Source organism: Mesoplodon mirus (genome assembly GCF_964341445.2).
Source record: "Mesoplodon mirus genome assembly, chromosome: 7".
Lineage (NCBI taxonomy): Eukaryota > Metazoa > Chordata > Mammalia > Artiodactyla > Ziphiidae > Mesoplodon > Mesoplodon mirus.
In genome coordinates, this window is record NC_138983.1 from 90,340,751 (window position 1) to 90,366,564 (window position 25,814).

A 25,814-nucleotide genomic window follows, 5' to 3' on the forward strand; every position below is an offset into this window, starting at 1 on the left:
TTTTTGGTAACTGTTTTCATCACAGAATGATCTAAAGTAAAATGAATTGAAATTAGAGTAATTATTTTCCAATGAGTGGCTATTTCCATTTAAAACCAAAAGCCAACTAATTATTGCTTTTCCCATACATTTAAATATGAAATCTACATTATATAATTATACACTTATTTCCCCTTGTGTATTCTAATTTCTTCCTCAGAAACCTAAGATGCCATCTTGCAGACTGCCCACAGTGGCTACTATTTTGGCAGCAGCAAAGGTCAACTTGAAACATTTTGCATCTAAAGTGGCTTTGGATACCTTTGGATACAAAGTACAGTCTGAGCACCGTCCAGACGCTTAGATACCTAAAGAGCATCTAAGATATCAAACCAGGGCATCCAAGATAACAAACCAAGTCCTGATATTCCCTCAAAAGCTGCTCCTCCCATCAGCCCCCTTCTTCTAAGGGATACTACCCAGTTGCACACATAATCATCAACGACTTGTCTCCTTGGTACTATTTCCTTCATACCTCACATCTATCTGCAGGTCTTGATAGCTACACCCTCAAAATACAACCTGAATTCAACCACTTTTCACTTGCTGCAAACTTCCAACCTAACCTAGGCCATAAACATCTCTTATTTGGAGCACTGTGATAGTCTCCTAACTGGTCTCCCTGTTCCTCTTTTTTTTTTTTTTTTTTTTTTTTTTTTTTTGCGGTACGCGGGCCTCTCACTGTTGTGGCCTCTCCCGTTGCGGAGCACAGGCTCCGGAAGCGCAGGCTCAGCGGCCATGGCTCACGGGCCCAGTCGCTCCGCGGCATGTGGGATCTTCCCGGACCGGGGCACGAACCCGCGTCCCCTGCATCGGCAGGCGGATTCTCAACCGCTGCGCCACCAGGGAAGCCCCCTGTTCCTCTTCTTTATCCTCCCAAGTCCCTTCTCTATACCAGGTCACCTTATTCAGATACGATTTGCATCATGCCTTTTTCCAGCTCAAACCCCTCTACTCATTTAGAATAATCCACATCTTTACTCTGGCCTTCAAGACTTTACAAGAGCAGACCCCTGCCTAGCTCCTTGACCTCATGTCATACCACACTCTTCTTCACCCGGTACTCTGCCCAGATTGGCCTCCTTGCTTTTCCTTAAATACTCCACCCACCTACATGCCTACATACTCATTGCCTCCTTGTCCTGGAATGTGCTTACTCCACATCTTCCATGGCTTGCTCCTCTCTTCATTCAGGTCTCCGTTCAAATGCCACTTCTCCAGTGAAGCTGTCCCCTAACAAACCTATCCAATGGAGTCCTACCTGCTCTCCCTCACTCTCCTTACATTAAGATAGTTTTGCACTTCCTACTCTCTAAAATTATATGACTTATCTGTTTACTCATTTCTATCTGATCTCCTTCACTAGAATGTAAGCTCCATGAGGGCAAGACTTTTGTCTGTCTGGTTCACTGCTTTATCCCTAGTCCCTAAACCCGTCTCTGGCACACAGAAGATGATTAAAAAATTACTTGTGAATCTGACAAATGAATAAAGTACTCCTGGCAAGAATTCAGAGGTTGCACAGGAAAGAAAGAATGCTCTTGGTGGAAGCAGGCTTAGTATCTAGGTTCACCTCTATTCAGAGTAGAGATAAGAAAAATTTACAAGTATAATTCACTTTAATTAGTACAGTAGCTGCTAAAATCTTAAGGGAAGTGCAACACTAGAAAAGTACAATTGAAGCTTGAACAACATGGGTTTGAACCTCGCGGGTCCAGTGACACACGCATAGTTTTCAATACATATGTACTATCGTCCTACATGATCCAAGGTTGGTTGAATCCACAGATGTGGAACCACTGACTATAAACTTATACCCAGATCTTCAACTGCATAGGGGTCGACACCCCTAACCCCACGTTGTTCAAGGGCCAACTGTATATGATGAGGAAAGTTAAACACATTAAGTTTTAAAAAACTGTCAATACCTGAACAAATTCTTTTTGTTTTGCTATGTGTTTATCAATTTAAAAAAAGTGACCACATACCAACAAGCAGATTTTTTCTTATATCCAGAACGAGCAGAGTTCTGTTGGTTTCAAGGGCCTTTAGGAAAGCCTTTGCTCCTTCACTGGTGAGGCCGCACTGCTGCAGGTCAAGTGCTTTCGATGAAAGACAAAAGGTCACTTGCTAACTCTACAGATTTAACATATAGACAACTCTCGTTTTCTCACGTGTGGAAGAGTCCTGCACAAGACAAGTCATGGCAGGTTTGTAATTTTGGCTATGGAAAAAAACAGAGACATATACGCACACACATAATGCATAATCCAATTTAAAAACCTCTTCTTGGATGTGCAATAACCCTGGCTTTAGTACCAGTAAATCAGACAACATATTTTACAATTACAGAACTGAAGAATAACTGTATATAACCTATGAGCAAAAAGCATCACAAAATGAATCTCAGTTCATAATTAGCAAGGGCGGCAGGGGCATGTAAACCTCACAAGCAAAACCTGGTGGAGCTCAGAAATGCACTGCATTCTTTTGATCATGATCTTCAGCTCCAAATCACACTTGAAACTAGTTCAAAGGGGAAAACAAAATAGAAGAAATGTAATAACTGTTAGTTTTAGAGGAAAAAAAGACAAGTCTAAGAGGATACAAATAATAAAAACTTTCAACAATGTGTGAATAGAGAATACATACTAAAAACCTATCATGAAAGTATGATGGTCAAGAACCCTCGCAGTAAAAGGTCAGACAAAAGCCAGAAAAACTGATCATGAATTCTAGTAGTTCTGGGGCTGAACAACCTACTCATTTAAACCAAAGGGATCATCACTAAAGCACAGGGATTAAAAACTATTACATGAAAGGAAACTATCATGAGTCTTTTGTTTAAGTGTTGTGTGGACCATCACATTAAAATAACTGGAGTCTTTCAACACCCCCATGACACACAGAAATAGCAAGTCAGACATACGGATCTGACAGGGTATGATATAACCCTTACAAACTCTCACTACAGAAGAATGGACACAGGGTATAATTAACCAAATAGCCAAATTAATACAAACAGCCAGTAAACCTCACCAGTCAATCAAATGAATACAAAATAAAACAAAATGTGGTTATTCTCCTATCAGATGAAGCCAAGATTCTGTAAGAAAAGCCTTTAAATAATGTCTATACCCTTTGGATCCAACAACTCTCTTCTAAGAATTTAACCAAAAGAAACAGTCAGAGATATAGGTAAGGATATATATCAGAGTACTATTTGTAACTGAAAAACTGGACAAAGCTTATATACAAGAATGGATAAGCTATGTGCACTGTGGCATATTCATATAATGGAATACTGAACAATCACAAAAAATGATGTAGGAGATGCAAATTTACTGACTTGCTAAAATGCTCATACTAAATTAATTGAAAAAAGTTATAAAATTGGGAGTAATCCCACTTGCATAGAAAATGGAGAGGTACTCATTTTTGTAGTTTTACATTTTTTTTACAAGTGCTACAGGCCAGTGTTTGTGAGAGGCAGGCTTCACATCTACTGTTGGGGTGGACTACAAATTGGCATAGCCTTTCTGGGTGGTAATTTGGCCATGTGTATCAAATGTCTTAAAAATAGGTCACACTTAGTCATTCCACTTGTAGTACCTTATTCTACAGAAGTAATCCCGATGGACACAGAGATGTATATACAACGTATTCACATTGTTTCTGACAGGGAAAAGCAAACTGTCTAAATAGAATTGCAAAGAATCGATTAAACTATGGGACATCAATACGACACAATACTACATGATACATCATTAAGTGAAAAAAGCAGGAATATGAAATAGCAAGTATACTACAATTCTATTTTTGTAATCCCTAAGTGTACATATATATTTGTAGAAAAAAAAAGACTGAAAGTATATACACCAAAATGAACAGTGATTATATCTGGGTATTAAAATGATAGGTAATTGTTCTCTTGTTACTCTGTATTTTCTATAAAGGATATATGCAACTCTTAGAGAAAGTGTAAAAGCAAAATAAAAGCTATCAGTAAAATGAGGCTTAAAAAAACCTATCACAATAGTATCATGCCAAAAGCTAAGCATATTAAAAATTCAATATTTTCAATTTTAGAATTTCCCTCTAAGCCATAAATCCTCACTAAGAGATTCTGCCAAAGCACTTGCACCCAGGTCACCAATGAGCGGGTTGCAGTTCAGAGTGATGCGCCTCAAACCAGCCATGCAGTCAAGATCACGTCTCCTGGAATGAAGACTCTCAGCCCAGGTTTCTTCATGCCTTCTGGTAGTCTGATACTTCAAAGATTTAATGGGATGAAATTAAGATGCTTGAATAAGGAAACAGGGTGTGCCTGAGTATGGCTTATTATGTCAGAGAGTTACACACACACACAGATCAAGCATATATGCCAGGAGCATCAACCTGAGAAATTCAACAGTCACTTCTGGTTTACGAGTCCAGTGACCCAGATTCTGCTCGGTCAGTGATTAGATTCTAGCCACTGCATTTCCTGTTTCTGAACACTTACGTAAAGTTGGACAACTCAATTACAGTCTATGAATTATTTTCCTTATCTTCTAAGTCAGGGAATTGGTTCTAAATTCTATCTTTGCTGAGGCCCTATATTTCATCATCCTGTCCTCCAATGGCCTCCAAACACCTCACTGGGCAAACCATAAGAAAACTTTTTAATATGCATCTTATTTATTAACAAATTATATACACAAAGTTCCATACATAGTATTTATGTACATGATAAACTACACAGATTTTTAAAAATAATACAAAGGTAAAAATGTTCTCATATTTTCTTTTCCTAACTCCTAAGGCATTATTTTATTTTACTTATTTTTTTATAAAGATTTATTTATTTGTTTGTTTGTTTGTTTGGCTGTGCCGGGTCTTTAGTTGCAGCATGCCAGATCTTTTAGTTGTGGCATGTGGGCTCTTAGTTATGGCAGGCACGTGGGATCTAGTTCCTTGAGCAGGGATCGAACCCAAGCCCCCTACATTGGGAGCACATAGTGTTAACTGCTGGACCGCCAGGGAAGTCTCAAGCATTATTTAAAAAACTATATTTACAAAATGTATCTCACATGCTACCTAGGGTGTGCACACAAGCTTTAGAGGCCTGGACTATGCAGAGCCAGTTTGATGTGCCTTGGGGAAATAATGGTTTGACATTTAAGCAAAAGTACTGTCTTGAAGACACTGAATTCTTTATATTCATAAAGTAAATTTTGGTAACAGGGAACACTGACTGTAAATGAAAAAAGTCTTATTACATTCCTGAAAAAGTAAAAGACTCAAAGTGCCTTTGTTACTCTAAAAGGAAAATCATTAGTGTCATTTTTCTATTAACAATAACTTATTAAAGCTCCAAGCAGAAACAACAGCAATCACTTACACAGTGCTTAGTATGTGCCAGGCACTATTTATACAAATAAGTGCATTTAAACCTCATAATGAGGCATAGAGGTTAAGTGATTTGCCCATGGTCACTAGCTATGAAATGGGAGAAAGGGACTTTGAACCTAGGCCATTTGGCTTCCGCACCCAAGTTCCTGACTGTTTTCTACCTCAGGGGTCAATGGACTTGCCCTGTATAGGCTCAAAGAATTTTTCAATTTTTAAAATCTAAATTTAAACATTTCCAGATTTGTGGGCTATACAGTTTCTGTTGCAACTACTCTGCCCCACTGGTGTAGGGTGAAAGGAGCCACAACTACCATGTAAACAATGGGTGCGACTCTGTTCCAGAAAAACTTCCTTTACAAAGCCAGGCGACGGGCTGGATCTGGCCCACCAGCCAGAGTTTACCTATCCCTGATCTGCACCATCAAACTATTAAAAAGCCTTCATGTCAAATTATTAACTAACTTTAGGCCTAAATACAGTCATTATAACCACTGTAAAGTTGTTAAGGCATTATTTTAAAAACTGTATTTACAAATTGCTGATGTACTGACTTTTATTAGTTTAAAAACTACAACAGCTAATAAACACTTGATTCATTTAAGTCTTGAAGACTAGAATGGCATAGTTTCTTCACAGTATTACAATAAAAGTTTTCAGTAAAAAAACATACATATAAGTATTATTAGGTATTATATATTAAATCTCTTATTTCTAAAATTAAGTGGACTATCTTTACTAAATGGTAGAATCCCAAACTGAAAACTGGTCATATTCTTTCAGCAAAATGAAAGCTACGCTCACATGTATCAAAAGACAAAAATTAGGGCTTCCCTGGTGGCGCAGTGGTTGAGAGTCCGCCTGCCAATGCAGGGGACATGGGTTCGTGCCCCGGTCCGGGAAGATCCCACATGCCGCGGAGCGGCTAGGCCCGTGAGCCATGGCCGCTGAGCCTGCGCGTCCAGAGCCTGTGCTCCGCAACGGGAGAGGCCACAACAGTACCACACACACACACACAAAAGACAAAAATTAACTGCCCTCTGTATCAATATATTAATGTGTTTCAATCACATATGTTTTCATGAAAGTTTAAACATAAAATCACCTTTAAGATCTAGGCCATGTGATCTGCTCCATGCCATGTCAGAACACACCCCGCTAAGTTTACTTAACTTGTCTTAAGTGTGATAGAATTCTTTATACCTTGACAAATAACTAAAAGGAAAAAAAAAAAAAAACCCCACACACAATAAGATGAAGAGCCTATACATTTGTCAATCTTGACTTATTTGCTTTTCTTGAGTCAGTTGGAGGTTTATAGCCACATTCTCAAAATCATTAACTACACTCTTCCCAAACAGGTAATTGACGAACAGATGCATTCTAAAACTTGTCAGTAACAAAGCGCTATTCCAGTTTACAGCAACAGTTTAATTCTACTTAGATACTAAAACTGAATACACTGAATACTGCAAACTTTATTCCCAACCACTCAGCAAAGTACTACATACCTTTTCAGATATAGGGAAAAAAAGAAAAAGCATACGATTCTTCCTATTTTCATTTCCAAAGATACATCCCAATCTTAATGATCAATCAGCGATTTCAACGTCAACTATAAACCCAGTATACTGCTGCTATGCAGTGTACTAGAGCAGTAGAAGAGAGAGGACCTCAAACCCTCTGTTCCCTCAAATTCAAAGGCAGGCTTCCTGACCCCTCCAGATCACTACTGGACACAGGGAAGGCACACTAATGTTTCAGGACCCCAACCAACAGTCACCTGCTTTGTGATTACTTCCATGACACACCCTCACCAACACCACTGAGTTTGCTGCTCCTACAGGACGTTACATGTATTTCCTATTTTAACACATACCACAGTGCATCATAATTATGATTGCAGATAGATGTTCTAACAATTGAAAGAGAATGATGACTTTTTTGCTCTTTACATCTTGCTATTTCCCGTCCCATAATATTTCTTGAAGCGAAACCATAAAATATAGACAAACACAAAAAACAGAAAATATACAAAACGTGTGCTTTGCACCTTAACGCAAACTTAAGTAAAATTAGTTCTGACAGTATCCAGCATGACAAACTTCCATGGTACAAACGAGAATGGACCAAGGTTTGAGCAGGTACAGGAGACAATCCAGGCATGAACAACACCAAGGCAAGGTAGACAGGAAGTAACATGGTGTGTAGGAAATCACGAGACCAGTCTGATGGGAAGAGACTTAAACAAGACTGAAACTCACTTTCTAAACCTCCATCTCCAACTGGACAATTCGCAGGACACAGGTGCACCAAAGTGGCCAATTTATTCAATCCCTTTAATATGGAGGAAGAGTTTAAAATTTTACTGGTTTAATTTGCCCCAAAAGCAACTCTCAACAGTTATGGCCTCTGTCGTCGGAGCTTTGTATGAAATTAAGTCAAAGTGTGGCGCTCCTTTGCCTTTTTTTTTTCTCCTTAAAAAAGAAAAGAAACAATTGTTCCGAGTAAAAACAAACATATTCCGAAGCATGTGTACATTGAAAAGTAAAGAAACTTTATTAACAACTTCATAAAAACTGACTTAAAATTTTAAAAAGAAAAAAACATGTTTTGAAGTCCTTCCGACTGGAGTCGTGTCTCATAGTGTCCTTTCTTTACAGAAATAGTCGTATTAGGACACATATGCACAAGGATTAACACCATGACACACTGTACACGGCGGGCCCCGGCGAGCTCACCAGTCGTCGTCTGAGTCCAGGTCTCTGGGGAGGATCCACTCCACGGATGAGCCCAACAGAGTCTGAAGCTCGTTCGTGAACTCCACCAGATCTAAGAGCTCCTTACTTTCTGGATTACAGGACTCCAGGTCTTTGGGGCAAGAGAATAAGAGACTTGCTGACACTTGCCGGCAGAACTCGGCCTCCGCGATGGTGACGATTTTCACATTTGGGAAATTGCAGCGGAATATGCAGGAGGACATTTGCAGTTTCTTGAGCAGGTCTGAGAGCAACAGCCAGTTACGAGGCCTACACAAGAGAAAGGACAGTGGTTTGAGTTTACAGCAAAATTAGAGGCGCTCCCAACTATGAACTACCCGTCTCCTGGCGGGGAAAGGGCCTGCTACTTCCACTTTGATTACCCCACCCCCACCCCACTTCTCACTGTCCTTAGAAGGTCTACTTCTTCTTCTTTTTCTTTTTTAATTTTATTTATTTATTTATTTTTGGCTGCGTTGGGCCTGTTGCTGCGCACGGGCTTTCTCTAGTTGTGGCTCGCGGGCTCTAGAGCGCAGGCTCAGTAGCTGTGGCGCATGGGCTTAGTTGCTCCGTGGCATGTGGGATCTTCCAAGACCAGGGCTCGAACCTGTGTCCCCTGCACTGGCAGGCGGATTCTTAACCACTGTGCCACCAGGGAAGCCCGGAAGATCTACTTCTAGCGGGGGAACTCTGGACTCATGTGCATGTGTTAAGAGGCCACCTAGGGCGGATCAGCCAACTTAGACAAAAGCAGGAGCAGCGCCCCTGAATGAGCCTCGTTGCAGGCCACCCCAGTGCTGCCTTGGCTCTGGTCACAACTCAGGTCACCCCTCTCCAAGTAAGTGCACCCCGTTCTAGTCACTAGGGAAAACCAGTCTGTATGCCAACCCAAGGGAGATGGCAAACACCTCTTTGACCTCTCCTCTCCTCCGGCCCTCACGGAGAGAGCATGAGAAACACTCGAGGTCACCTGGCTTTCCTTTCCTTTCCCACACCTCCAACCCGCCCCTCACTGCTGCCGGGAGTGAGGATTTTTCGAGAAGGGAGGTGGTACAATCCTTCCTGATACCCTGTCACGCTTTATCATCTCTATCCCGAATAGAATGTCACCACAAAGGCAGACACGTTCCCAGCCTCAGAGTCCAAGGAGGATGCTACTCCTTAAGCACCGGGGTCAACACACAGCAGAGCAAGGTCTCCTGATGTGTTCACTCCGAAGGGTTGGTCATGGGGCACAGTGGCCCGACCGTGGGGACAAGACTCGATCTAAGCAAATCTGAAGACACATAAGATCCCAGGTGCCACATACGGCTTTCTCTAATCTTATACGAGAAGAGGGTACACATCAGTATCGTCCCGTGGACCTCACGCGCCTTGGAAGGCCCCTATGGTAGCCGTTTGGGGAGGATCCCTTCCCCAAGAGTTTACTGACTGAAACTGTGCAATTGCAGTCGCTGACTCCCGTGTCCTTTGGGCTCTAGGGGTGTGTTCCAATGAGGGCAGTTGGCTGGGGAGCCCTCCCACCCCCCAAACTTTTCTGGAAAAGTTCCACTGCATTATGTGAGGTCGGTGGACACTTGGTGAGGAATTCACTCACCCCCCAACCCAGCCACCCTCATCTGCTGAAGGGGATTTCTAACTCCTGCCACCCCACAGAGCAGCTGGGCTGGCTCTCGACCACACGCTGGCCACGCTCACCCCTGAGCGACGGACACCTGGACGTTATAACACGGCAAAAGGGGGTCTTCGGAAAATTCAGATTCCAATAGGTCACCATAGGCCTCGTTGCTGTCATCCTGGTCCTCCGGTCCTGGGGGATTTGCTAAAACATCGTAACCACTTTCATCATCTGGTTCTAAACGGGGGGGCAAACAAGAGAGAGGTCAGTAAGCTGGAGCAAGATTCCAGCTGTTCGCCAAAAAGGACTCTGGAAAAATTCTTTCCCAAGCAAGTCCTGCTCACAGCACCACCCCCACCCCCACAAGCCCAACTGAAACGAACAAGGCTGCTCACCACACACACAGCTGCCAGAGAACTCCGAAGAGCAACCGGGGCTACCATCGTCAGGAGCCTGCAGGTTATTTAAACAGTCTGGAGAGAGAGGGGGAGAGAGAGAGAGAAAGAGAAACAAGATAACGCCTGCTGGTAAGAGGCAAATGCTGCTGGAGTTCGGGAACATCTCACGCTGGGACTGGTGTCACCTCCTGACAAGTCCCACTGCACACGCCTCCAGGTATCTGACTGAAACCTCCCCACGCATCCACCCGCCTTCCTGAGGGACTGCCCGCCTCACCGCCCCAGCCTGCCAAACAAAAGCTAGCCTGGCTAGCTAAGAGTTTTCCAGCCCCCCACCTCGCAAAACTCAAAGTATGTATCTCTTCCTTGACAGACTAACGTTGGGCCGCTTTTCCCAGTAAAGGGTCACTTAGAGTAAACGGGGGGTGGGGGTAGGGGGAACCCAGGTGAAAGGCTGTGAAGTCACCGTCTAGATGCTTGAACAAGACCGTGTCTTGACCTCTGCTGTACCTGTTAAGAACTTCTCCAGAAGTTCGCTGTGGTTCACTTTCTTGATGGTTCTACCTGAGTACGTAGCCAGGGTAGGATCGGCACCGTAGGAGAGGAGCAAGCGGACAATTTCGAGATGATCATTCTTGACAGCATCGTGGAGAGGCCTAGGAGAGGTGCGGGGGATTACACCTGTGCACGCGACGCTTGCTTCTAAGGACACGGGGCAAAATCGAGCGTGTGTGGCCAAGCCTCGTAGGCGCGCTATTTCACCGAGGAGGTGAGTGTACGGTCGCTGCGACAAATTACTCTGTTATTTCAACACATAACCCTTTACGGGACAGGTGAAGGGACCATCTCAGGCCTAATTCTTCAATGCAAATCTCTCTTAATGCATGGCCCAAGGAGGAACTCAGGCCACGATGAAAACGTTTCCAATGAACTAAATAGTGACAGACTGTAAGAAGGTAACATACGGCGGGCTGGGGGGAAGAACCCCAGCACCACGGAAGCAGATACGACAAGCCATTGTTACACCATTACAAACAAAACCCAAAAAGTGCAGTTTGTAAAAGAAACTAGGGGCAAAGTGGAACCTCTCCTGAAACCAATTTGGAGATGAGTGATCAACCCTCTCGCCCAGAAGCAGTCGACAGGCAGGGCGAGTTCTCAGGAGGATACAGAGTCCTCCTGCTCGTGTCCGCTGGGGTCAGGAACACTGTTCACAGTCCCATCCAGAAAGGATGCTATTTGGAAACCATGAACCACCAAATACCTTACGGTTTTGCTCATTTTATGACCGTCAGGAAAGCCCCAGTGCCCTGCCTCGTGGTGGCATCCCAGGTACAACCGGGAAGATGCTTGGGCTGACTCAGACCTGGGCCTCTGGCCAATAAACCGAGGTCAAGGACAGAGTGGGGGCCAGGCCCGGGGATGTGGGTGGACACGGCAGGTCCTATCAAGCCAGTTGCCACTGGACCTGTCTGTACTCCTGCAACTTTCAACTCACATATATGTTCAAGATTGAGATTCAACAGACGCTGGTGAAGAGTCCAGGGTCTTAAAAGAGAACACCCCTGATTATTCATGCAGGCTCAACATTTTCAGGGACTTCTGTCCATAAGAGCGTCACAGAGTTTTAAAGTTCTATGTAAATTTGCCAGAGAGATCTGTCCGATTCCATTCTAGAGGACTCCGCCACCAGTGTGCTTACATGGCACTCACTCTCCATCTTTCCTTCTGGGGTTCCCCGCACACCCTGAGAACCACTGCCTATGCCCCAGCAGGGCCAGGCCAAGAGCAAGACCGCCACTGACCCGGTTCCATCCTGGGCACTGCAGTTGACATCGGCGCCATATTCAAGGAGGTGTCGTACGATGTTGAGCCAACCTCTTGCACAAGCCTCGTGCAGGGCACAGTAACCTGCGTTGTCGCGGTGGTTCACATCACAAATCTTGTTCTCCAGGCAGTACAAGACCACTTCCTACGGGGAGAGGAGAGGAGAGGAGAGGAGATACCATCAGACCACGATACAGTGAACCTTGTAAGCGTGACCTCCCCATAGCTTGGCAGTGCCCACTTTCAAAGGCATACATCCTCGGGGCCAAAAGCCCACCATGGCGCGGGCAGGCGGCAGGCATCCTGGTGGGGGGCGAGAGTGCGTGAGAAGGGCGGGCTTGGAGATGCAGACAGTGTTGTCTAAGGCTCTGCTGCACCAGTGGCCTGGCCATGGGCAAGTTACCCTTGAACTTCTCCAAGCTTCCACAGGGCTGCTGAGAGGACGCATTCGGATAGCGATGAAAGCCCTCAGCCCAGGGGCCGACGTGACCAGTACAGAGGTGTCACGGCTGCTAACATCTTAGATGACACATTGCCAAGCACAGACCATTCTCACTTGATGGGTCTGTTCGGTCAGTGGCAGTGGACGATAACACAAGTTTAGATCAAAGTATGGATGACCAACACTTAAAGAGAGCTTAAATCAGCCGGAGAACATTCCCCAGCTTAGAGAAGCAGGGACACCCAGGTCAGCTACATCCTCGCGCCCCTTGTTAAGACCCCAAATCAGAACCTGGGCCTCAGATGCTCTTGTCTGTACGTTAAGTAGAGTTAAAGAGAAGCTCTCCCCCTCCATCCTCGAGGAATGACACAAAATGCCTCCAATAACCCCACCCTCTATTTTGCCTCACTCCACCCTCTCGAGTAAATATGAAAATTTTAGACTGATTCTGCCCCAAGTTAATGACAGGAACCTGATACACCACAGGCTGCAACCTCCACATTTCAAGAATCAAATAAAACGGTCACCGCCCCACCCCCCACCCCGGAGATGTTCTGTGTCAACACTGTGCATTAGAATCACTGTTATTAACCTTCTTTCTTTGGCTTGTTAAAATATTAATATGAACCACTCCCAGTAAGCAGAGCAGGAACTTATTCAATGTTTTATTACCTTAAGAAAGTTTTCAGACACATTGAAAGCATTTGCCACCAGAAAACACGTTATACTGTTTATACTGGGTAAGTCGTGCCCAGCAGAGAGCCGGCAGGTTCTGAGAGCTGGGAGTAGGCAGAACGTGCATGTGGCCCAACACATGGTCTGCAGGGTAAGGGGGGATGCGATGGGGTCAGAACAGGCCTCCTTGTGACATCTCTCAGGTAACTCATCTGTTAAACCCAAAAAGGGCGTCATTCTAGCCGCCCATAAGTGCAAGATGGGTTCTGTAAAACCTTTTATGCCCTTTGGAGGACACGCCAATCAAAGGTGACCACTCACTTGGGAGAGAACTAGAATGTTCCATTTGCTTACCACGTGAACCCAATGGGGCATGCTGGTAAACCTGGCCATCGGTGCCCTGTTACTTCGGGTCACTGCAGCAGCTCCCTTCCAAAACAAGAGGAGGAAGAGAAAAGGCACGCCCACGAATGCGTTTCTCTGTTTACATCCCAACCTGCCAGAAAGCCCACAATCCTCTGGGCTCCCAGGCCACCTGCCCCGAGCCCTGGTATCCAGGATACCGCATGAAGCTGCTGCGCTTTTAGCAGGCCCTCACTAGCCAGACTTGAGTGGACAGCTGCAAGCTAATGAGTTGTGTGCCCCAGCCAGGGAGAGGCCCTGTCACGTGGCTCTGGGATCAGTTCTGAAGGCCACCAACTGCTGTGCACACATCAATTTACTCAACCCAGGGTTTATTTGCTGTGACAATCATGGCCTTCACCTGGAAACCTTCATCACTACTAGGGCAGATTCAAGGGTACCTAGAAATGAAAGGCCGTCCAAGCTGGTGGGTAAGTCAACTCTCTTCTCCTGGAAGATGGCAGCAAAGGCAGCAGTAGCCCCACGGCCAGGTCAGACTTTTTGCCACGGGCTGTCCTAACTCAACCACGTTGATCCCACTATTTACACAGTGCTTCCCATTCCCCCAGATGAGGACGTCTTCTGTCACCCACAGGAACCCAGGAGATAGCAGGAAAGGAAGGTAGTACTATCCTCATTCAACACTTGGAAACTGAGGCCCAGAGATATTAAACCCCAAGTTCAATTAACATGAAGTACTAGACCTATAACTCAGGTCTTTGGTACCTGGTCAGCTGGGAAGATTCAAAAGGCCCAAGAGGGCCCCAGTTAGAGGGATGCAATCCAGCTGTGACGAGCATCCCACAGGCCTTCTCTGTTGGGGGTCAAGTGGGCTAACTACACTCTCCTAGCTAGGAGGGTGATGGCCTCTAAATGGATGGCAACCGTCGCCACCAACACTTTCTCTAACTGACAGTGAAGAGGCGGGGCGAGTCTGTCGACGCAACACATTCCTTGGTTTATTTTCTCCACTAGAAATAAACGGGAGTGTCTGAAGGGCAGCCCAGCCATTCCCGAGCAAAGTCAAACTGCTTTTGTCGGACAGCTCTCTGTTCAGCGGCTATAAACCGAATGCCACTACCCGCAAAATGTAACCATAAAGGCCATAAGCCCGACGTTGTGAGTTAATTAAATGCCTCATTAACTTTTTAAAAAACATGACTTATTCAATTCATAGAAAATTTAACCATCACCACTAAAGGCACAAGCATGTGGTTGCACACTGGCGTTTTAGCCTAAGAAATAGAAGCCTTTTTCCCAGGAGGGAAAGGTTTGAGATCTTTGGCCAAGTGATCTATTTAACGCGGATCTGAAGCCAGAGTGTGTTTCTAAACCTCCAGAACCAGATTAGCATGACATAAAGCTCAGACAGCCTTTATACTGCACATGGTATCTTTGGCTAAGCAGAAGAAAATAACCAAGAATGCTGAAGACAAAACTTCAGGAAAACCCTCCTAAACCACACCCTTATCTGGTTAAGCAAACTGTCCTTCAATTTTAAAAGGTTTAAGCTGCCACATCTCCCAACTGGGCCATCATCCCAACATTTAAAATTCTGCCCAGAGAAATCCCAGAAAGTTGGATTCAAAGTTGAAAGCGTTCATCTACTTGTCACAATGTTCAGCATCAACACTGGTGATCTGTGGAATCTACATATTGAAATTTACATTTGAAGAAAAAAACAAATCCGACCCTAAACATTCCCAAGGCTTCCTGTGCAATCAAAGGCCAGGTAGCCTAAAAAAGTATGGATCAAGTGCCCCTTGGCCCAGGCCTCAGAGCCACCAAACCAAAATGGAAACTGTCTTAGAGGACCAACGAGGGTCTTTTGACGTCTCTGGTCCCAAAGGGAGGCTGCTGGAAATGATGCCAAGTTCACAGGTGGGGCTCGGAGCCCCGCCCTCCACGGCGGGTGCAGCAGCACCCCGCCACCCCCATCTCCAGCATTTGCTGGAAGCGGGAGTCTACTTTCTCAACCCTAACCCAAAAGTTGGGGTTAGGGGTCTCCCCCGCCACCTCCAGCGTTTGCTGGAAGCAAGGAGACTATTTTCTCAACCACGGGGGGTCTAGCTCAACACTATGTGCAACATCTGCTCTGTCCTCCTAGGCGCCCGCTCTCAGCTCTTGGGAAACCAACTGGGTGCTCCTTGGACTTCACCTGCAAGTAACTGTGCTAACTACCACAAAGTGCTCTCTAGCTAATGGAGAGGTCTCCAAGAGACGTGTAGATATACACAAGAGCACATTCAACCCACAACAACAACAAAACACCCCCAAACTAAGCATAGCCCTAGTGCTTCCAACTTCCCACCCACAGTCAGGCCTTAGGGCCAAGGCAGGCACACTTCCAAGGGCTCACGGCACTATGGACCGGGGTGGGGGGACACGACGGGAGACGGGGGACAGGGGCACAGAGCTGGCTGAGGGTGTGGGCGCCAGGGCTCCGGGCCAGCCTGGGTCCTGCCACCCCAGTGCTCAGCCACACCTCCACGCTCAGCCTGCTGAACCGCGTTTTACTGTCACCATTCAACTCCCAGAGGGCTGATGCCAGCACAGAAAAATGCCTTTGCCCTGTGGGCTATCACATCACAATTGCTACTGACAAGTATGGTGGGGGAACTGCACAGGGCATGGAGAGGCATCTGTCTCACAGAGGTTTTGAACTGTAAAAAGGGCAATTCCAGTGTGAGCCAGTCTTGCTGAGGAGCGTGGTGGGCTGTGGAGCACTGCGGGATTGCTACCTGTACGGGGATCAGCTAACCCCTCTGAGGCTCAGTTTCCTCATCCGAGAGTGGGCTAGTACTCGTTACTCCCAAGTGAAGAGGTTAAAAGGGTGAAAGGAGTTACTACAGATCACACGGGCTTAGGCAGATATCAGCTCTCTTTCTATGTTGCTCTAGCAATAGAGGCTGTCACTGTCATCAGCCGTGCTGGGTTGGGATACAGCAGTGTGGACAGGGAGTTTTGTGCAAGGCTCAACCCCTGCTCCCCGCCCATCAGCCCTCGGCTCCCGTGCCCTCTCAGAAAGAGACTGCTCAGGTCTGCCCTACTCCCACCCCTACTCTGCACAGACACTTCCCACCCGCTACCCCACAGGGACATCACTCTGCCCCAAACAGCACAAGTTAGTAGAGCTAATAACTACTCTCCTTCTTGCTATTCAGAATCCAAAAGGGCTCATTAAAATTCCCCTGGTCGCCAAGCCCTGGGTTAGGTCAGATTTTATATCAGAGATAAGTGAGCCGGACTGGCCAAAGCAGCCTACCTGCCTGAACGGGAACGGAACATCAGAGAGGCCTGCCTTTCTTTTCACACCACGACTGAACAAGCCACCAAAGAGCCCGCAGTGTGAGCGGGGCCAACGCAAACACCCTGCTGGAACACCCAGCCCAGCCCGCCACGTGGAGGGGGCTGGGCTCTGAGACCCGCCCCCCATCCCCAGCCAGTGTGTCCCCCACCCAAGGAGCAGCAGCCGGCGGATCCTGATCCGGGGCACCCACAAGGATGCTCACCTCGTAGCCAAGCCGGGAGGCCTGCTGTAGGAGGGTCTCGCCCGCGTTCTTATTGACAATAAGTCTCCGCGCTTCCGGTGGCATCGGGCGGGACTGGGTGGTCTCTGGAGGGGAGCTTGAGCATGTCAGCTGCGAGGCCTGGGAAGCTGGTAACAATTGCTGCAAACGGTCCAAGGGCTTCTGGTCCTGCTCGGCCGGCGAAAGATCATAGTCGGAACTGGGCTCAGGCCGCTTTCAAAATCTCCGGACGGTCACCTATCACGAAACCAGGCAGCGCACACATTTCAGGCTGTCCTTCCAACACCCGCCTGGTTCGCCTCCTCCCTGAGTTACAAACCTGAGTGGAGGAAAGCACTTTTCCTCCTCTCTGTCTGAGGGAGGCGGGGCGCGAGGAAGGGGTTGCATTTTTACTAGCTGGAAACTTCACCACCACCCAGGAGACAGGTCCCCTAGGAAGGGGCAGGGACGTTTTGTGGGGAGGGGTTCAGGAAAAGGAAAGCTTTGTCCCCAGAAGCAGAGAAGTAAGCAGGCGGGATGTGCCTGCACAGGCCCAGGGAGCGGGGGAGAGCCAGGGGCAAGAGGTACCTTGCCATCCGCATTGTCCACGTAGGAGTCCCCTGGCAGCGGCAAGCCCCGCCTGGGCTCCTGAGGGATCAAATGCTTGGTTTTGCACGGTCGCTTCGCGGATGGTTTCTCGCTGTTGTCGGTGTATTTCTGCGGCAGGGGCGAAGGCTGCCGATCCATTTCTCCGTCCGTGCACAGCACATCTGTCAGGGGGAGAAGCAGCGGGCGTTACACAGTTGTAGCCGGTGAGGAAAGAAAAGCCCATTGTTAGCACTGATCGTTGGAGCAGCTTCAGTTTTTAAAGATATACCAATTATGTTTTCAAAGCACTAATATTTTAATCATCCCACATTCAACCGGCAAATAGGCTAACCCACGAAACGCCAAATGGCAAGTCGCTTCAAAGGGCCGCAAGAGAGGGCAGAAGCCAGCCCTTCTTGCGCTCCCGTCCCCACCCGTGGGGGGCCTGGGTGCTCGGGACAGGGCGACTGGGGACAGCCTGAGGCTGGAATGAGGGCACTGACAAGCGCCCGGGGTCACCCAAGACTTCCCTTCCTGCCCAGCCGCGGGCTGGGTGATGAGGAGCAGCCCAGGAAGTCGAGCTCCCGCCTCACTGTCCATTCCATAAGGAAGTGTGCAGGCTGAAAGGACCTCATGAAGAAAACTCCCCGCTCGCCACACGCTACTCTTGTCAACTTGGATGGCGCTCAGGTCCCCTCCAGGGCCGTTTCCCACAGAGGGCGAGTGATCCACCCTCCAGGAGCGCCCCCCGCCCCGTGCGTACCTTGTTCATTGTCACTGCATTTAAGGGACTCCTCCAACCAGCTGCTGTTGCTTTTGGCCTCTGCCCTTTTCCTGCCAGGTTTCTCTTCGGAGATGCTATTGCCCTGGGGGGTGACCGCAGGCTGAACCGCCTGGGTCACTTCCGTCCTGCCCTGCCGGCCAGGTTTGCTCTCTGCTCCCCCCGTTCTCTAAGGTGCAGCAAGCGGCGCTGCTTTCTGGGATGGAGCCCTGTTAATTCAATGCACACCTCAGGTTGGTCAGCTCACTATAATGTGGCTCTTCTAAGTGGTTAGAGGAACTGTTTGCCATTTCCCTCTCAGGCCAGTCAGCTAATGGAGAAGTAACTACAAATTAATGAAGAAGCCCCCCGGGGCAGGGGTGGGGGTGGGGAACAAACTGTCTTACACATCACTAACAGGGGTGGGGGAGGGGACGGGTGTGGTCACTGTGTTGGCTGGAACTTGTCACCAAGTCTCGGGAGGGGGCCTATTTGCCTTTGGCCACCTTTGGGCTCCAGCCCCTGCACCTGGCTTTGGGGGGGTGGGGGGTGGGATGGGGGTGGGGGGTGGGGAGGTGTGAGTGGCTCCCCCCAGGGCTCCAGGGTGGGACTGGAACTTTCCACTGCTCCGCTCCAGGACTTCCGTAGGGTGCCCTGCGGGCCCGAAGCCAAACCAAGCTCACCTCTGGAGACCCGTCTCCGCTTGGCTTTCAGCAGAGAGTCCTCCGGGAGCCCAGTGGTCTCAGTGTGGTTCCTATCGCCAGACACCTTGCGCTTTCTGTTCAGCCGGAGGGTGGGGCTGCGTGATGCGTCCGGGGCCGCCTGGTCGGCGGGGGACTCTCTGGGGGGCTCCGTGTCCATGTCCTCAGGAAGATCACTGTCTTCTGGGGCTTCAAAGCGGTCAGCTTTGCTTCCATCATAACACTCCCCTAGGGGAGGGGAGACAACCCGGAAAGGAGGGAACAAAGGTCACCAGGAGCAGGCAGGACCCCCATGTCCAAGGCAATCTGCTACCAACAGACCGCCCCCCTTTGGAGACCAGGGGCCTCACACGCCGGAAGCACAAAACCCTCAGAAAGACGTCCCAAAGGAAGGACAGCTGAACACAACCAGCAAAGAAAGCAGAAAATGAGGCGCGTAGTCCACTCACAATCCATCCTTCAAGGGTCAAGGTGAGGCATCTACACCATCCGTCTATAGGCATGTGAGATCACTCCCTAACTGCTTAACTCTCCAAGGTGGCTTACTTTTAAAGGGGGGTGAGTGACCTCACAGTAAGATCCAACCAATCAGGGCAGAGCTACAAATGACTATGGAAACAGCTGCTAGTCAACAAAAAAGGCTGATGTCATCAAGAGACCAAATAGCCCCCAACTGCCATCTACACAGACATAGCACCAATGTTCACTTGGGTCAGCAGGGGCGAGGGTGAAGAAAAAGGGTAGGGAAAGAATGGTGGGAGGCTGGGAAGCTGGGGAGACCAAGGCAAGAGGAGCCTGGCAAAGGGAAAGGAAAGGCTTCCTGGTGCACACACAAGGGTCAAGGGCAATTTCAAAGAACTCAACCAGATTGCTACAAGTCCGTCTGTCCTCTTTCCACACCCGTGGGGGGAAAAGCATTTCACTGCCATCGAGGGGCTGCTCCTATTTCCTGTCTAGGAAGAAGGCCCTCAGTGACACCAGTCACCCACCTGGCACGTCTCCACGCCTTCCTTCCCAGGCAACAAGCATCTAAGGACATTTCAAAGACAAGACTCCAACCCCCTTCATGGGGGTGGGGTGGGGGGGGGGTGCGGCGGGCAGGGCTGAACTGCTCACACCCCAGCTCCGCCAGTGTTCCTCCTGCCCCCCTGCTCAATCTAGCATCCACTTGGGGCTTTTCCTCCAATCACCCCAGCCTAACATCACTCCTCACTTTTGCTCTAGCCAAAGAAACAGTTCAACTGCTTTGCTAGTCACATTGTTTCTAACACACAAAGAATTCCATAATGATCACTGTGCTGTTAAAGAGTTCCCCGAAGATGACCCTGTGTCCATCACCGGCCGGGGGTGGGGGTGGGTGTATGAGTTTGGTATTTCGTTAACACCTGAGCTAAGCTCCCACAGCCCGTTTTTCTAGATGAAATCATGGACACACCTCTCACATGCTGCTCGCATTTCTCCTCCTCTCCCTAGACCACTTCAAGTATCACTCCCACTTCTGCCCAGCCGGCTGGTCCCCTGATCAGCCTCTCTTGGGGGCATTCCCAGCATTTAATGGCAGCCAGTTGTGGGGATGAACCTCACCCTGGCCTGGGCTAGCCTGGCCTGTGTTCTCAATGGTGGAACACACTTAGCTTTTCTCCAAGGGTATCCCAAGGTGGGGCAGATCCCCATCTACTCTTGCCGGAATGGTGGAATCACCCCAACCGCGAGGGTCTCCTGCCCCAAACTCCTGGCCTGTGCTTACGGGTGATGCAGCCCACGCTACCGCAGGCCCGGTGAAGACGGCGTGCTGCAGCTCTCACTCCGGCTGCTCTGTGACCCTCTTAAACACTCGGGCAGGAATGGCGCCACTTTACAACTCGGCCCCCCTCACTTGTAAAGTGGGAATGTTACTGCTAGCCTCCCTCCAGGGGTGGGCTTCATAATCACGGGCCGGGCTCAGCACAGAGAAAGGCTGGAAAAATCCCTTTAACCAAAAGATGCCAAGACTTTCAGACCAGCCTGAATCTCAGGCCTGAAATGTAGGAAATTTTAAGAGGTGAGCCCTGCTGGTTACACCATTGGACTTCTTGGGTCCAATCTGGTCCAATCAGCCTTCCCTAAAAGCTCCGTGGGAGGGGATCCATGAAGGAATGGAAGGGCTACCTTAAGAACCCCCATGTCCAATTTGAAAGTTTCTTTTTCCAAACTAGGTCCATCCACCCTTCCCCCAACCCCGGAGCCTTTTAGGGCAAAGATCTCAATTCCCCTCAGCTAAGGCCCCCCAAGACCTTATGCTAGTGTGACCTTACCCAGGCCAGTAATAACCCTGAAGGACACCCACCCCGACTGCCCAAGATGCCCATGGCCACCAGCTATGGGGTAGAGGCTCCGTGTCACTTGGAGCTTCTCAAAGACTGTTCTAACCACGACCCACAGGAGGATGACCCTTGAGGGCAAAGGAGATGGGGAGATAAATAGATACACGGGGATCCTAACCATCAGGCTTTGCCATCATTGCTACTTTTGGCCCTTCTAAAAGTGGGAAGCCATGTGCCCTTGGTCACCCAGTCTAAGCAAGATGTGAACGTGGTCCCTGCAGCATGGTCCTATGACTCACAGCACATATATCCCAAATGCATTATGGTTGCACCATAGCATCACCTCACAGAAGCATCAGCACAGCAACATTTACAAGTCACTGTGGCAGCAAAGCACCCTCACCACTGTTGAGCCATGCCCAGTGAGGCCTAAACAAGGTGAGAGGGTTCTGAGTCGCTGGAAGGCTCCCCAGGATTAGAATCCCCTTCTCTGTAGCTTAACTATAGCACCTCCAGTCAGGGCTAACCTTGTTCAAAGTTACACCCGCTACAGAAGGAGTGCAGGGGGTCTCTGTTCCAAAGTAGTTTACAAACGTGCAGGTGCTCAGCTGGAAGAGAAGTTCCCTGAGCAAAGAAGTTTCATGAAGCCCCTCGACTGAGGCTTCCTCCAGCTCCTGGCCAGGCACTGCCACTGAGCAGGTCCTAGGCCTGTCCCAGCCAAGTGGTTGGCAAGGGAGATGGTTACTCCAAGTTTGAGAAGGAAGGGACCAATGCCTCCTTGCCCCGCCCCATCTTCAAATGCCACTGAGGGTTCCTAGTGATGAACTTCCAAGTCTGAGGAACCTCCAAACTCATTTGGTGAACTTCCAAAATAAAAATTTCACTCAGCCACCCATGTGATCATAAAGAATAAATGAGTATCTCGGCCACTGTGTTTTCAAGTTAATTTCTTTTTTAAACAAGCCCCTAGCAACAAGATGCACCCGCACCAGGACAACCAGGGCCACGCAAACAGCACCCACCACCTTGGAAGCTCCTGGGCCCTCCATGGGTAGGGGCTGCCTCAGAAGGGGGAAGGCATCTTGAAGGCATCCTGGACCCTCTCTGTGACCCCTGCCCGCCCCAAATCCCCGCCCCAGCTCCCATGTGCTCACAGCTCGGCTCTCGGCCACACCGACACCCATGAGAAGGACCTGAGCCCGTATCAGCTCAAGACATGATGGCCCAAGAACAAGAAGGCCCGTTCATATCCAGCCGAATGGAATGAACACCTGCTGTGCCTTGGATGTGGAGGCCGTGGTAAGAACAGTGGCCCCTTCAGGTGACCTTTCCTGACCAGCTAGTTACAAACCCCACGTCTCTACAAGACAGAGGGTGGGTGGGGAACCCACCTCCATTGCCCCAATCTTTCAAACGGAGCCCCTCACCTTCCCCAACCCTTCTCCTGCCCTCCCATGGTGGCGATTCATGGCTCACTGGGCCATGTCCCGGGTGCTCCAGGAAGAGACCCGTCGGTCGGTCTGAGATTGGAGGCAGGCGGTGGGGGGAGGGGGCTTTCGGAATCATCTGGGGCTCAGGCCCTGCTCCCCATCAGCCACACCGAGTTCTCGTCTCCAAGCTCAGCAGGAAAGACTGGGAAGGACGCACACAAACGTCTCTGGGAAGAAGGGCGGGTGAGGCCACTGAGACGTGAAGGGCAGCGGCCACCCTGGGTTTGGCCACGTTGCTGGAGAAAAGGGCGAGAAGACTCGAGGCAGGTTAACTGCCCACTCCCTTCCTCCAGCCTCCCTCACCGTCCACCCAGAACAGGCAGGTCCCCTCCTCAGAAAAGTGCATCCCCGTGAACTAGGCCTTGCCCACTTTTACCACGTCTCTCTGAGAAACTTCCCCAAGAGCTGAGTTATGAGGCCACTCAGGAGAGTAAGGGCTGCGTGTCAGCTGTGAGCACAGGCAAGGAGGGAGGCCTTCTTGCTGCTTCACTCCAGGGTGGCCTGGACCCTCCGTTTTTCTTTCCAATCCCGAGGGGGAGGAGCTCGGAATCGTCTACTCCAGGCACATCAAGAGCCCCATCCCTCGGGTAAGGCCGCCACTGACTAGCCCCAGAAATCCCCTTCTACGGGAGCCACGTAGGACAAACCGGTCCCGGTGTGGCTTACCCAGAACCCTGGCCACAGGCCTTTGTCTGACCCCAAAGATGAGCTGGGGCAGGGCAGTGCTCCAAGCAGCACAGAGAAGCACACGCTGTTGCTGACCACAATTTTCCCGAACTGCATCAGGCACCCACGACCTAAGCGTGCGGGCGAACGCCGACCCTACGACTGGGTCCAAGGGCCTGGGCCTCCCAAACGTGCCCACCACCCCCGACTGTCCCGTCTCAGGAGGATTTCACGCCCACCCTGTCCTCGACGTTCACCTAGGTGCCCTCACTCACCATCACCGGTGAGGTTTCTGGGGTCCGGAGCAGGCTGCAGGCCACAGGCCACAAGCACGCACACTGAAGAAAGCGGGAGAAAGACCTCCACTTGCTGCCAACACATCTCATTAGCCCAGGAAGTCTCGAGGGCAAAGCCCGAAGTCAACCCCAGTGGGGGAGCAGCTGATGGGACCGCAGAGTGTGACTCGAGGCAAACACTAGCTTTCTCTCCAATTTGGCCTCCAAAACATAATACACCCCGTCTGGTAGGAAGAACGCCCTCGTTGATCCCACGCCCTTGGAGCGTGCTGTCAACTCCTAATGACTGCAAACAAGCCTGCCACAGAAAATAATTATGCTCATCTTTCTGGTGCCTTCATCAGCCCTCATCTCATTTGAACGAAACCTCTGCCTTTGGAGGGAGAATCCGAGTACTCTCCACTCCCTCCCATAGGAGACTGTCACTCTGGAGGGTCTGGCTCTGGCTGCAAGTGTCATTCCACTGCTACCAAAAACCCGTATCCGTACCTGCTACAAAACAGAACACATACCTGCTACGCTGGAGGTCTTGCACCGCCACTCCTCTGCTCTACTGTATCAGACTATTACCAACTACAGGACTAGCATTGCTCCGGAAAAAGGAGATGCGTGCCAGGAAACAGCATTTCATAGGTGCTTCACTCATGGATGCCGCAACGCTCAAAAGGACAACCAGCCTTGCAATCCACAGCTGGGAAGGGTGGCCAGAGCAGCCCGTTCTCCGAACAGCCAGCACCCAGACGCTGGGCCGTCGGAAGCGTATTGTTTCCTCTCACCTCCCTCGGCACTGGGAGCGGAACCGCCCCGTTCCCACCGACATGGTACCACACGCGAGCCGCCTGGGTTCACTTACATCTCTCACTGTCGTTCTGGTCGGCAATGGCCTCCTCCAGGGCGACCGACTTTGGCTTTTTGTCCTGACTTCCTTTCAGCCTTTCCCAGTCAGCGGGGCTGAATTTGCGCACCTCGGAGTCTTTGGTCGTCGGGTGGCCACCTTCTCGCTCTTTCATCTCCAACTCTGAGAAGCGCATCACTGCACGCTACAAAGAGAACGGAGATGGAAAAAAGACACACCTTACCACCAAAGCTATTTCACTGCCCTTACCTTAAAGGAAAGTATCTGCAAAGAAAAGTTTGCCCAAAACCAACCACAATTTATGATACAACTGAGATATTTTAAAATTGAACGATAAAAACGTAAGAGTGTCTATGTGTAACTAGTCACACACTCTTTATTCGTAAAGCCCTATGTATGTAGAGATATATGTGGTGTGTATGTATAGCCATACATACACTGTGGCATACAGACAGACATTCTCTTTCGAAGGTAAATAAAACAAAACAAAAATACAACGCAAAGAAAGCGAAACAAAAACACAACAGAAAAGAAAACAAATGCACAATGAATAAAGACGACCATGGCCCACAAACTTCCCTTTGTATATTTGGAAATGAAATTTAACTCAAAAGGTTTATGGAAGATTCTAGTAATAAAAATTTGAAGAACTGACCTCACAGTAAGCAGCGGGTAGACATAAAATACTGTCCTCTTGTAATCCTTCCATCTATGTCATTAAAATGGGCACTCAATGGATCATTTAGATAACTTCATCCATTTTTATAAGCACGAACCAATTTTTTTCTTAACATTGCAAAACAATTTGGCTTTATTTGTCTTTTAATTAAAAGTAAAATACCTTAAGGAAATTCCTATACAACATCTATCATTCACTAGCAAGTTAAATACATACTCTATCCCTTTAAGCAAGGTTTGTGTTTTTGTTTTTGTTTGTTTGTTTTTTTGGTGGAAAAACAAAATTGCACGAATCTCACAGACATGCGGCCGCTACACACCTCCACCAAGTATCACGTAAGGCATTCTGAGCAGCGCTTTTAGGTATATTTGTTAACGTACAGTAACGGCAGAGAAATCAAAGCGACTGATAGGTA

At 48.7% G+C, this 25,814-nt stretch overlaps 1 protein-coding gene and 1 pseudogene across 2 annotated transcripts in view; one reads left to right on the forward strand and one right to left on the reverse strand.

Annotated features, from left to right (window-relative positions):
• The window catches only part of LOC309808866 (centrosomal protein of 78 kDa-like), a 1,034,926-nt pseudogene that overhangs the window by 932,225 nt on the left and 76,887 nt on the right, over positions 1–25,814 (forward strand). The gene's annotated exons all lie outside the window — the stretch shown is intronic.
• The window catches only part of LOC309808048 (BCL-6 corepressor-like), a gene marked incomplete at its 5' end in the record, with an annotated part of 26,566 nt that continues 752 nt past the window's right edge, over positions 1–25,814 (reverse strand). Inside the window, 17 exon segments of the mRNA XM_082628056.1 lie at positions 1–31; positions 2,028–2,226; positions 7,695–8,459; positions 9,888–10,044; positions 10,203–10,280; positions 10,716–10,861; positions 12,011–12,177; positions 17,064–17,297; positions 17,301–17,318; positions 17,649–17,836; positions 17,839–17,900; positions 18,363–18,591; positions 18,594–18,659; positions 18,662–18,739; positions 19,092–19,337; positions 24,718–24,904; positions 25,376–25,429. Coding sequence (XP_082484182.1) covers positions 8,168–8,459; positions 9,888–10,044; positions 10,203–10,280; positions 10,716–10,861; positions 12,011–12,177; positions 17,064–17,297; positions 17,301–17,318; positions 17,649–17,836; positions 17,839–17,900; positions 18,363–18,591; positions 18,594–18,659; positions 18,662–18,739; positions 19,092–19,337; positions 24,718–24,904; positions 25,376–25,429 — 2,202 coding nt within the window.